Source organism: Notamacropus eugenii, chromosome 1, assembly GCF_028372415.1.
Source record: "Notamacropus eugenii isolate mMacEug1 chromosome 1, mMacEug1.pri_v2, whole genome shotgun sequence".
Classification (NCBI taxonomy): domain Eukaryota; kingdom Metazoa; phylum Chordata; class Mammalia; order Diprotodontia; family Macropodidae; genus Notamacropus; species Notamacropus eugenii.
The window spans coordinates 541,112,526-541,126,021 of NC_092872.1; the positions used below are offsets into that span (position 1 = coordinate 541,112,526).

At 35.4% G+C, this 13,496-nt stretch overlaps 1 protein-coding gene across 5 annotated transcripts in view; it reads left to right on the forward strand.

Moving 5' to 3' along the window:
* Positions 1–13,496, forward strand: part of CRIM1 (cysteine rich transmembrane BMP regulator 1) — a 250,286-nt gene that overhangs the window by 184,906 nt on the left and 51,884 nt on the right. For all 5 annotated transcript variants that reach the window (XM_072634147.1, XM_072634148.1, XM_072634151.1 and 2 more), the window contains one exon: positions 5,943–6,071. In XM_072634147.1, coding sequence (XP_072490248.1) covers positions 5,943–6,071 — 129 coding nt within the window. The remainder of the gene's footprint in view (positions 1–5,942; positions 6,072–13,496) is intronic.

A 13,496-nucleotide genomic window follows, 5' to 3' on the forward strand; every position in this document is an offset into this window, starting at 1 on the left:
TCACAACTTCTAGAAGCTCTATTTCCTTCGAATGCAATTCAACATTGTTCCATCATAGATCTAGAGCTTTTCCATATGAGTAAATGGAGGCCCAGGTCTCCCTGATTTTCCTAAGTTCTCATAGTAAACATCAGAGGCAGGATGTAAACCCAAGTCGTTTGACTTCACAGCCAATGTACGTGCCATTGTACTATGCTGTTTCCTAATATTGGGGCTACATAGTTAGAAAAAAATAGCATAGTCCCAGCTCTTAAGGAGTATACAGTTTAGAAGAGGCATGCATTAGATAAATGTGCATTTATACATACAGTATATACATGCAATAAATATAATGTAAACTTGAAAACAAGAGAGTCCAAAAAGATCTGTAGATGGAGGAATTATTTCTAAGGTAGGAGATCAAGGAAAGCATCATGTAAAAAATTAACATATAGGTAAACTATTTAAGAATATTAGAAAACAATACAATATATATTTTAAAATAATTGGTGATCAAAAGGACTTTCTTACTGTTCTAGCCTGTCCAGAAGATAGCCATACCATTCAGTGAGGTGATATAACTAATGTGAGACACAGGAATTGGTAGTTGAACAATTCCAGCTTCATAAGATTTACTCCTTTTGCCTCCTCTGAGTGGTTACGCTAGTTAGGAATGAAGTAATCCACAACAAGAAAAGTAGAATGCCTGGATCATCCACGGTTAAGATCTCTCTTCTGAATCACCAAATATCGATCGATATCAATATTGATATCAAATATCAGTTCTTGCACTTGAGTCTAATATTGTGGCTTTGGATTCAAGAAGACTGGATGAGTTCTATATGATCTTAATAATATTCATTACCATTGCTTTGCTTTGCTTTCCCCATTATGAAGTTGGAAAAGTACTATCCTGGGAATATCTGAGTCTCCTGAAGGAAAAGTACTGTAAAAATACTAAGTGTTAATGTTCAGAAATTTGATAGCTGATGACTTCCTTCTTGAAAAAAACTGGAGAAGCTAAATGAACTCTGCATCTCAGAAATATGTCTACTGATTAGAAGGGAACTAGAGGTGCCTAGCATATATGATCTGAAGTTTTAAATAAAAGGAAACTAGTACTTGCTCATTTATGCTATTCTATGTGAGTTTTTAATAGTGTTTAATATGAACCTGGTAACTGAGTTTCCCCAGTTTAAGTCAGTATTAAGACTTACTTTCGTTGAGTTTTTTGTCTGTTTCTTTATTGTACAAGGAGAGTCCTTAAAGACCATTTGGCAGAATAACAAAGCTTGAGACATGGACCAGTCCCCTTATAGATGTTAGGGCAGGGGAACGCAAACTGGATATAGATGTAACAAACACCCATTTTTGTTCTTTATTGCTTCTAGGCTCAGAAAATATTTCTAGAATCCTTCTCCACAAAGAAGCTGTTCCAGGGTTCCCTTTAGAAATAGTTGTAGCCAAAGACAATGAATTCCTGCTGTTTCAAGCCTTCTTCCTTTGGAGGACTTTAAGGTATTTCTTTAATTCCTCAGCTGATTCAATACAAGATAAAATGGAATTTCAGGATGATTCTTTAAGCAATACTTCATTCAGTTCCCAAATCTATTTAGCCCTAAAAGGAAAAACACTTGATAGTAAAGATTATGACCCCAAATTATTTCTCAACTGGGGAAAACGATCCATTGTCACCTCTCTGTTCATCTAAATCAGTGGTGGCTATTTTCTTTGCTCTAGGCAACGCACATCAGTATGCAGTCATGTTTCATGCCTCCAAAAGTCTCAGCAGAATCTATTTTGAACTGATAATCTCCAGGAAAAAAAACCAAAAAACCAACTTTATTTATGGAGAAAAGATGATAAAGATCTCCCATTCCAGAAAGTTATGTGCTCTCTGATGAGATTAGTACAATATGTATGTTCTCTCGGGTATTATATGAGCATAAAAATCTGAGGAAGGAAATTTTCACTGGGATTTCAAGCAATTATTTATGTAGGAATTAGGTCTTTTCATTCCTCAGAGCAGGGCCATATAGTCCAGTGAGATTTTGCCCAATAATGATCTAACATTCTCCATGAGACATGTGAAATAGCATGATTTCCTTTCTTTCAAGAAAACAAAATACATTTTTTATCCACAGTTCATACCTAAATAGAACTTCTTCAAGCTCCCTTGGATCAGAACCAATCAGAATAATTTAAAGTGAATTCTAACAATATTCACCAAAATTGAAATGTTTTAAGGACCCACAGGCTCATGCCAGTGGATTGCAAACGGGCTTCATGTATGAGGCGGACATGGACTGTATGTCCAACGACATTTATCTCTTACTTGAATTTAGAGAGCCTTGCCACCAAGTTGGTTTTGGTGTGATCATTTTCTCAGAGATCTTCTCTTAAGTTGTAAAGAGCTCACAATCTGCATTGCTAAAGGAGACCATCTATGCCAACAAAATCCCAAATGCTCAAGGTTTTGCAGAATGACAGGACCAGTGATGACTCTTGATTCTTGGAAAGACTTCTCCCCTTTTCAAAAACTGTCTTTGAAGAACTCCATTAAATGTGCCACTGGCTCTAGCTCACTCCTGAGGTTGTAAAGATCCAAAACTTGAATAATTATCATTGGAAACACAAAGTACCAAACAGTCATCTCATCCTTGTTATTTAGAACATTCTATTGCATTAGTAGTTTCAGTGTACTTTTTTCTAAAAGTACTTAAAAAAAAACAACCACTCTTATTCCTGAATAGTAAGCGTCATTGCCAAGTTTTTAAGGCTAAAAGTTGGACTTGAAGGCAGACACAGACTTAACTCTATTTTATGCCAATGTGATTAAACTGTTTGAATAGTTGATGGATCATTTTGTATTTGTTGTGATTTCGTTCTTATGGAAACGTAGCTAGTATAGAAATAGCCTAAAATTGTAGGGGGAAATAAGATACAGAAAGGGGAAGATCAAAAATCATAAAAAAGTGCATTAAAGTAAAACTAGAATCTACTGTAGATGAAATAATAGAAAACAACAAAAAAATAGAAAACAACCTCTGCCTCTGAATCGTGACTATTAGAGAATCATTGAACTTTTAAAAAGTGCTGAGTTAAGTGTTTGTTGTATGAATGGATGAATGGGTGAATGAATGAGTGAAAGAAAAACTGCTCCAATGACAACCACATCAAACGTGTAGGAAACTTGCCCTAACATTTAGAAGAATATGTTGACTTGCAGTTGGATCTGTATTTCCCTACATAGATGTAGAATTTCCCTATAAAGGAAAAAAAATATTCCTTGAAAAGAGTTCTAGATTTGTTGTCAGTGGAAATGAGTCCAAATCCCAGTTCTGCTATTTATTATATATTATATATATTTTGTATTATATATTAAGTATAAACTTAAGCTAGTTACTTCTCTTTGTAAAATGGAGGTGGGACTATTCACTACCTCCAAGGTCCCTTCCAGTTATACTTGTATACAATTATATAAGTATATAAAAATAGCAATGAATTCCACACTGGATATTCTGATTTTTTCTGTATAGATTTATATTTCCCTAAGTGTACATTTGTCCATAGAGTATTTCTGAAAAGATTTTGTGGGTGCCTTATAAAACCATATGGCCCAAAAAAGCATCAAATGTTATCCAGGTTTTTTTTGTACAGCTTAATATGTGGTACAGGTACACTTGTCTATCACTGCTCATGTTAACAGAATTGAAAATAAAGTAATAATAGCCACCTTTTATACTGTATTATATGCATATTATCTATTACATATACACACATATGTACATATTTTATATATATATATATGTATGTATGTATGTATGTATAGTCTGAAGGTTTGTAAAGTGCCTTATGTATACAGGGTATCCCGGAAGTCCAAATGTGATTTTAAGTTATTAGAGCTTAAAACTTCACTCAGACTTCTGGGATATCTTGTCTCATTTTTATCCTTACAACAGTTCTGTGAGGTTCCATTTTTATCTCTATTTTTATATATGCAGAAACTGAGGCTGAGAGAGATTGAATGACTTGCTCAGGGTCATGAGGCTAGAAGCATCCAAGGAATGATTTGACTAAGGTCTTCTTGACTCCAAATCTAGAATTCCATCCACTTGTGCTATCCAGGGGCCAAAATCCAAAATCCCTGGTTCCTGTTTTAAGCACTGTAGAATATGGAATTTTTTCTTTGCTGGGATAGGCTATGGTTTACTCTTCTTATCTTTGCATTAGACTGTTTTCAGAGTCTTGTGTTTCTGAACAGAAGGTGGCTTCCCAAGGGAATGGTGGCTTTGTAGCTGAAGGTTGTGGTCAGAAATTGCATCTCTGTCATTCTGATTGTTAATAAAGAGATAATGAAAAAACCCACATAATCCTAAGTAGGAAATCTTATCTACTTAGGATGAATTTTAAGCTACTATAAGAAAACGATGAAAATTATATTTCACCTAAAATATGCTAAACACCACTTAAATCTAGCCACTATCTCTGTGAGGTTTCCAGGTATCCATCAACTATCCCATCTTATACTTCTGTCACAGGGAATATGTTAAATTACAGCACAGGAAAGTTGACCTAAAAACACAAGATATTGCTCAAAATATGTAGTAAAAGCAAAGATTGTGTACCCTATAAATATTTTTACTGGTGGAACACCAATAAACTCAGTGTTGTAATACACCATGGTAAATTACTAACTGAAAAGATTTTAATAACTGTATCACATTAGAAAACTCAATAAAAAGTTCAAAATCTCCAAAATCTTTCGACAATTATAGGTAAAATGCTATGAACTTCTTAACATTTTATTTTGATTCCCCATTCATAGGCGCAGCAGATGAAACTTGAGAAGACATTATAAACTAATGGTTACTGTGTTGGGTTGTGTCAGGAAACCACTGGTCTGTTCTATTCTCAGCCAGCTACTGAGTTACTGTGTAAATTTAGATAAGTCATTTATGTTCTCTGAACCTCATGTTTTCCATCTATTTAAAAAAAAAAAGGTATATACAGATATTCTGTTTTTCGTTCCCTCAGAGGCATGTTATAAGGAATAACTTGTCATTTGTAACGTGCATACATGGCATCTTTGGGGAGAAAAAAATTAAGTAAACAAAATATATTAATATGGTTTTCCCCTGGTCTCCTTGAGGACACTCTTCAGAACCAGAGATTATAGGAATTTGCCTCTTACCCAAATTGGATATTTTGGTTACTGTTTTCTACCTATCTGGAGCCACTTAACACCTGGTATGTCTTTTAAGACACAGCATTAATTTTTATCACTGTTTCTGAATGAATCTTTTTCACAGCATCAGAAGGTTCTCCTGCTTCCCCCAGCGTGAGAATAGGTATTTTCTTTGCAAAACCTCTACATTATACCATCACACTCATTTGAACTCTGAGCACCATATACACTTAATCAATGTAACTACTTGTGTGGTTATGTGTTTATAGACAAAGAAAGACAGATGGATATATTAATGGAGCTTCAGAACTACCCTACTGAATACAATAGAGACTATTTTCTTAGTTCTGAGAAAGTTGCTATGGAGGATGACAAAATATTTGACAGCTACCATCATCTTCTCTCCCGTCTTTTTTTTACCTTGAAAGGGAAAAAACAAGTCCACCTAACACCAGAAGAAAAAGCAGATTAATGAATGAACTTTTGATCTTTTTTGTCCACCTTCTGTGATAGCTTCTATCATCTTAACTTTTTTGTAGCAGGGACAAAGAATGTATAAACATACTCAAATATGAGTTACTGGCCCAGGCTCTTCATCTGTTCGAAAAGACAACATTGCTGGGCTCAAACAAACTTTCTTAAAACCCTGGATAGGAGAGTTTGGGATTTTCCTTCAGCCACCTTACCAGATTTCTTAGTATGCTATTTCAAGATTAAATGTTATTATATCAGGCACTTGTGTTTCAAGGATTTTTTTTTTCTTTTTTACTCTTAGAACCATCATACATTACAGTTGATCCTCCTGCCTGTGGGGTCTTATCTAACTGTACACTGACAGAAAAGGATTGTATTTACGGTTTCAAACTTGATCACAATGGCTGCCGAATCTGTCAGTGCAAGAACAGTGAGTATGCAGAAAATTATGTTTTTCTCAGGCCTAATATGATTTTGTCAAAGCATATTACATGACTTAATCTCTTCCTCAGTGTTGTTCATGACATTCCCTTGACAACGCCCAAATAGAAGAAGTCTTCCTAATCTATGTAGATAAACACACTGGTTTGTTAAAGGAAAAGGTATTTGGTTATTCTTCTAATGGCCATTCATAGAATTTCTGAAGCAATTAAAAAAAAAACCCATCACACAATAGTATTCTAGATCTTACCCAGTGCATGAATCTTCAATATTATTTCTCTGAGATATATTTGCCCAGCCTTCTTGTAAACATTTCCAGTGACATAGCACTCACTACCTCATTAGACACCCCATTCCACTTTTGAAAACTCTTACTATTTAAACATTTTTCCTTATAATGAATCAGTATCTGACTTGCTTTAATTTCCACTCATTGTTTCTAGTTGTTTCCTATGGAGCTTACCTTTCTCCCATGGCCACCCACTTAATATTTAATTGTTCTTTTATTTTATATAGTTTCAATTCTCCCATTGTGATCACTGTCCTTTGCATGCATACTAATCTGCTGGGTGTTTCTCATGGCACCCAGTACTGAATACAGTGCCAAGTGCAGTCAGAGCAGTGCAAAGTACAGGGAACCACAAGCTTCCTTACCAAGATTACTAAACCAATTATTAAGGCTTCCTAAGATTATATAAATTGCTAGCAGCTACTTCATACTCTTAGTCTTATAATGAACTTGTAGTCAATTAAAAACCCTAGTTATTTTTCACATGAACTTCTGCCAAACCCAGGTTTTCCCTAGTCACACATCAAAAAAATGATGGGTTTTTTTTTTTTAGCCTAAATGCAGGCCTTCACATTTATCTCTGTTGAGTTCAATCTTGTTTACTTTAGTTCATCCTTCCAGCACATTAAGGTCTTTGTAAATCTTGATTCTGTCATCTAGCATTTTAACTACTCCCCTTAAATGTGTCCTCTGAAAAATCTGATAAAAAGGCGCCTTAATTGTCTTTGTTCGTATCATTTATGAGCTATTTGTTATGCCCTGTGATATGACACTAAAAATCTGTCTCCTAATGTTCATTAATCTATTAGTCATGCCTGGGGTATAGTAGTTCTGTCCTTTATGCACCCACTTAGCAGTGTCATCAAAAAACTAATTTCATTTTTCCATCTCATCCACAAGACTATCATAAAGGATTTTATCATAGGTCTTATTGAAATCAAGGGAAACTATGTCTATGGTATTTTTCTGATCTACTTACCTTATCCAAAGAGAAATTAATTTTATTTTGGCTCTATTAATAAATCAATATTGGTTCCTAGTGATTGCTGATTTATTTTCTAAGTGCTGAATCCATTCTCAGATTTTATCCCCCTCATTGATCTGTTTCTATAATCCACCATTTTCCCCTTTTTGTTCATATTAAGGAAATATCTGCCAGTCTTCTGAAATTTCCCTCTTCTTGATTTCTCAAAGATTATGGGATTGGTTTAATGATCACTTTTAAAAGTCATTTCAGCATTATGGAATGCAGTTCAATTTGTCTTATCTGCTTGATGTGAGATACTTGTTTATTAAATACCATAATATTATAAATCCCTCACATAGTTACAAATAAAAACAAGCGCCCAAATAGAGCCAGAAATAAATGCATGAATTCCTTATAGTTTATACCTTTGAATTTTTCATTTTTAGATGTTTGTGTTGTGCCCCATCAAGCTGTCATTGCTGTTGGTTTTCTGGCAATGCCAAACTATTGCCTATGCCACTGCAGGGTAGATAGAAGAGGTCTTTCCTCATTCAATTAAAAATAGCAATTCTCCTTTGGTTAGACATTATTTGGAGCTTAACAGTTATCAAAAGGAGAGATTAGCACCTAATAACAGGTTCTCCCCTGACATAATCAGAAAATTTGAAAGATAATTGAGAAAAGAGCTAGCCTTAAAAAGAGATGTCAGCTTTTATATGTCTGAAACAAATCCCCTTTCGTCTGTATTTATGCACACTATAGCAGATTTGCAGACTTCCTTGTTGGCAGAGATCACCAGAACATATCCCCTGTGAAAGCAGAGGGACTCTTGTGCTTGGATCATACATAAGACATCATCAGCGTGTGCCAAATTTGGGGGCAATATAAGAATGCCACATTCACAGTTAATCCCCTTGCCTGAAATTTATAGCTGTAGTTTAAGACAGACATTCAAATGACATCCAGAAAAAAGTGTCTTCTAGAACTGGGTTGTGCATTGAACATGGTTCCCTTGACACCATCCTTCAGGCCCTAGTTTTGAAATCTAGCCTTATTTCATCCCTTGGAATACCAAAGTCTGTTAGAAAAGATTAGCAGTCGTTAATATAAAGTAATTTTATCTGACACCCAAGATCTAGTCACAAGTCATATGTCAAATTTCTAAATAGGAGTGTCTTTGCCAGGTCCCACTAGGATTTCTTCACTGCCATCTTACACTTAGCAAAAGAAGAGGGAGTGGGAGGAAGAGAGGAGAGAAAGATGAAGAGCCAAGATTAAGATGGAGAAAGAGACAGAGATATTAACAAAACAGGTAGAAAAGTGAAATTTCTTAGCCGTGTCATCCAGAAATGGAAAAGAGGTGCCATCCCTGTGCTTTTCCAGCGAGCATGGGAGATGCCACTAGAGACTTTCAAGCAATGTTAGGAAACACACACACACGCACAACACTTGTGAAGCCCTGTAAGAAAAGTGGAGGTCAGATAAGAAAACACTGCCAACACCTCAATTCTAGTATTGCTAAGGTTCTGTAGTTAGGCAGTCTCAGTCTTTCACACCCTGCTATTTTTCCCATTAGCCTCAGCAAAAGCAGTTCCCTTTTGACCCACCTTCTTCCTTCTATTACTTTGTACCCTACCGTCTAACAGATCTTACTCTCACAATTTCTCTTTCTTCCATCCACTGACGTTAGAAGGTAAACTCTTGGTATCCAAGGTATATTCCACATACCTCATCCCCCCTAAATTATTGAAAACAAATTAGCAGTGAGCCTCAGACCCTCTCAATTCTGAGAAAGTCATGAACATTTTCACAGAAATGAACAAAAATAAAAGCCCCTTTCCCCTCACTTAGAGTCCACGAGGGGAAATAGGTAAACGCCACTCACTGTAACAGAGGAAGGTAAACAGCTCAATAGTGTAATTAAAGACAAGAAACTATGAGTACTTGTGGCACATGACAACAAGCACCCAACAGTTGAAATCTAACCTTGTAGAAACATGTACTTTAAAAGTATGCAGAAAGTACATGACAAAAATAGACTTTTGTCTGAACATAACTTGCAGTCCTGCTTATTTGGGTTTTTTACCTGTAACAAATAACATTCTTGTAAGACAGTTAAAGAAAATTTCAGAGAATTTGAATGCAGTGTTGGCTTTCTTGGAACCATAGAATGCAATAGAGAGAAGAAACAAAGATGACACGTTCAACATGTTCAAGAACATATTTCATACTGATAGAGTTAGACTTGGAAGAGACCTTGGATGCCATTGAGTCCAACCCCCTCATTTTACAGATGATGAAACTGAGGCTGAGAGAATTTACGTCATTTGCCCAGAGTCATACTAATAAGTGTCTGAGGTAGGATTTGAAGTCAGGTCTTGCTGACTCTAGTCCAGTGCTCTATTTACTGCACCACCTAGCTGTGTCTAGGTGATCCATAACAGAACTGAAATAATTGGAAAATCGAAATAAAGCAAATAGGAAAGGGAATTTATACTGCCTTTTCCAACAAGAACACCTGTTGCTGCTGGCAACTGGAATTACCTTCCTTAGAAGCAAAATATTAAAATAATGAGTTTTAACTTGGCAAAACTATGTTTTGATATAGGAGTTGCCTGAAACTTGTCAAAATGAGAGGTGAAAGGAAAAAGCTCAGGATTGTTGTCACTTCTCCTAAAAATGGGATCTGCTCAAATAACTAGACGGTGCTACCCAAATGTACCATTTTGCTTCTACCTCATTATAGCTCATGTCCCCTTTCCAACCTCCCAACTACTGGTTAGTCCCACCGTGCCAACTGCCTCCATGATATTTCATCAGTACCTTCTTAAAATGAAATCACAAGAAAGCAAGAAATAAATGAAGACACACTTTTAAAGAAAGCTAATGTCTCATCTCTAGAAGAAAGGGAACTGATCATCTCTTTTGGACTAATGTTCTACATGATATTTTCATGTTTGTGCTTTTTTCCTTTTCTTACAGTGGTCCTAACTGAAAGCTGCTGTATGAGATCACTAATGTAATCATTCTGAAAAATGATGAACCTTCCTTTAAATAGATTTCTCCTGCAGTGCTCTTAAACTTTCTAAACTTTTATATGCCCCTCCCCTAGTCTTCTTTGAACTGTTTTAAAATATACTGAATTTTTTTTCCATTCACCTGTGCCATTTGCTGAGACTTCTTGCTTACCATTGATATAAATTCCGTGTCAAATACTTGGAATGTGGACTACTTTCTTGTCTGTGTCATGTGGGCAATCAAGTGAGAATTTTCTCTGTGAGGTAGTAAGGTGAGCTATTGAAATATTCAGCTAGACTAGTAGTATCTTAGAAACAAATTTATTCTTAACATAGTAATGGAGGTGGATGGCTAGAAAAAACTTGAGAAAGATCCAGTTCATGGAGAACAGTTAAGGTAAACCATGTCAGGGAAGGTTAAAGGCAAACCATTATTCCTAACATATTTAAGTTCCTTTGAATTTAACTCCTTTTGCACTTCAGCTTGTGATCCCTTCATCCCACACAACCTGTGATCACATTTACATCTATGACATTTTATAGATGTGCTTTTCTCACAATTCTGCAAGCCCCTAATTAATAAATAGTTAGCCTTTGTCAGGAGGCTGTCTAAATGGCAATAGGTCACCTTTTCTTCAGGATGATGGCTATTCCTAAAAACAACAACAATAATTGTATTTAGCATTTATATATGGTTTTTTATTTTGTAAAGCACTTCACAAATATCTCTTGTCCTCACAATAACCCTGGGAGATAGGTGTTGTTATTATTATCCCCGTTTCATACGAAGAAACTGAGATAGAACACGATCACACAGCTTTGGAGTATGTGAGGGTGGATTTCAATTCATATCTTCTGATTCCAGATCCAGCACTCTGTGCACTGAACCGGGTACCATTTTTGATGTAAATTGTTCTTGTCTCATTTTTGGACTAGAGATATTGTGTTAGACCTACTTAATGTAGGGAGTTATTTTAAGAACTTGATTCCTAGTGATTCTAATTTTACCTCCAGGTTGAAGATCTACCCTGATCTCCCAAAAAGCTTCCAAGTATGTTCTTGCAAGCTAATTCAATTGGATACTGATTTAGTAGAGCATCTACATTAATTCACATCTTCCCCTTCTCCATTCTTACTTAAATCATCATAATCTGAGCTGGAAAGAGAGTTTGTATTTTGAAGTTTTGAATTCTTCTTCATTATCCTCATAAGGAAGAGTGGAAGAACTGTGACCTTTCAGATTTTATAATTATAAATTTTAAAATGAGCTAGCTGTCTGAAATTTTGCATTCAGATATGTAAATTAGCAATCAGTTGCTGTACAGAAATTACATGGGCCTGTGGTTATTCCAATTATATTCCAAAAAGGCTTTTGCTGGGGAAAAAGAAAATTTTATTATTATATATTTCATATGCATATGTATGTATATCAGCCATTTTCCTTTTTCTAGGTGAGGATAACTCACTCTTCAAATACTAGAGCTTATATTGGTAAAATATAACATCTAAGACCTTCATCAGAAAATGACCATCCATTTTGTCCCCTTCAGATTAAGGTTAAAAATTTTTTAACCTAGTAAGAACATTGTATACAAACTTTGTATGGCCAGTACCATGCACAGCCTCCTAAAGCAAATCATTTCATTTTTGTTTTAGTATAAACAGTGTTCAGGTTTAATGAAAACTCATCTTTCATGGTGACACCTGCAACCTCCTCCCCAAAAACTGTTAATTTTTCATGTTTTACATGAGTGTCTTGGCTTTAGATAGAGGTGATCAGCTGTACTTTTTTGAGAGCATAGGCAGGGAGCATATAAACACATAACACATGTGCACTAAAGATACTGACCAAATGCCATCATGGGAAATAGTTCCAGTACCAGTAAAGATTATATCAAAAACCTCCAAATTAACATTTCTTATAAAGCATATAATGTTAAAAATAAGTGATTAAATTATTGATCAATAAATATTTGATTCCATTTCATCTAGTCTATACCTGAATAATAACTCTGTCTACGGTATGCTCCGGAAAGGTCAGCCTGTCTTCACTTGAAGACTTCTAAATAGGGGAAATCCACCATCTCTATTGCATTTTTCGGTTAGTTGTGTTACTAAGTTTTCCTTAACATCAAGCCTAAATTTACCTCTGCATCTTCTACTCATTGTTCTTAGTTCTGCCTTCTTGGGCCAAAGAAAACAAGGTTTTTTCCTAATCCACGAGACAGCCTTCCACATATTAAAAAATAACTATCATATCCTTGAAAATCTTTTCTTCTTCATGTTAAAACACCTTCAGTTAGTCCTTATATGGAATGGTCTCAGGTCCTTTATCACCATCTAGTTTATCAGCATATTTTCTGAAATGTGTTGTCTTGAATCAATAAATGAATCAATAGACGTTTATTAAGCACTGACCACGAGGCAGGCAATGGGTATGTAACGGCAAAAATGACACAATCTTTACCTTCAAGGAAACTTGTGCTCTTTCAGGAGAAACAACAGATAATACATTTAAAGACATACAGAATAAATAGGACTCCAGAATACAGTGCTATAGATGTACTCCACACCTCCCCTGATTTGTACTTCTGAAATTAATTATTTAAACCAAAGGCAAGACTTCCATTTATTCATATAAATTTTGTCTTGTTAGATTCAGCTCAGTGTGCTAGCATGTCGTGATCTTTTTTTTAAATCTGATGATCATTATATTAAATGTCCCTTTCACCTTTGTGTCTTCTGCATATTTGTTCAGTGGGCTGTCTATGCCTTTATCTTTGTGATTTAAAAAAAGTAGCACAAAGCCAAGCACAAATCCCTCAACCACTGCATTCAAGACCTTCTAAGTCAATATTGGGTCATTAATGACCACTTGGTTGGTTCAACCATGCAATCAGTTCTGAATCAACTGATTAGGATTACTGCTAAAACTGTATTTATGATATTCTCCTGACAATAGCTTAGCAAGTCTCCTAAAAAGAAAATGAGCTTAGTATAAAATGATCTGTTCTTGATGAAGCCATGTTGAGCCTTGGGAGGTAAACTTCCTTTTCTAACCATTCACCAAGCAGTTCTTTAATGACATTCCAAAATTTTGCTAGGAATCAAAGTCAAGTTTGTTGGCCTAGAATTTACAAA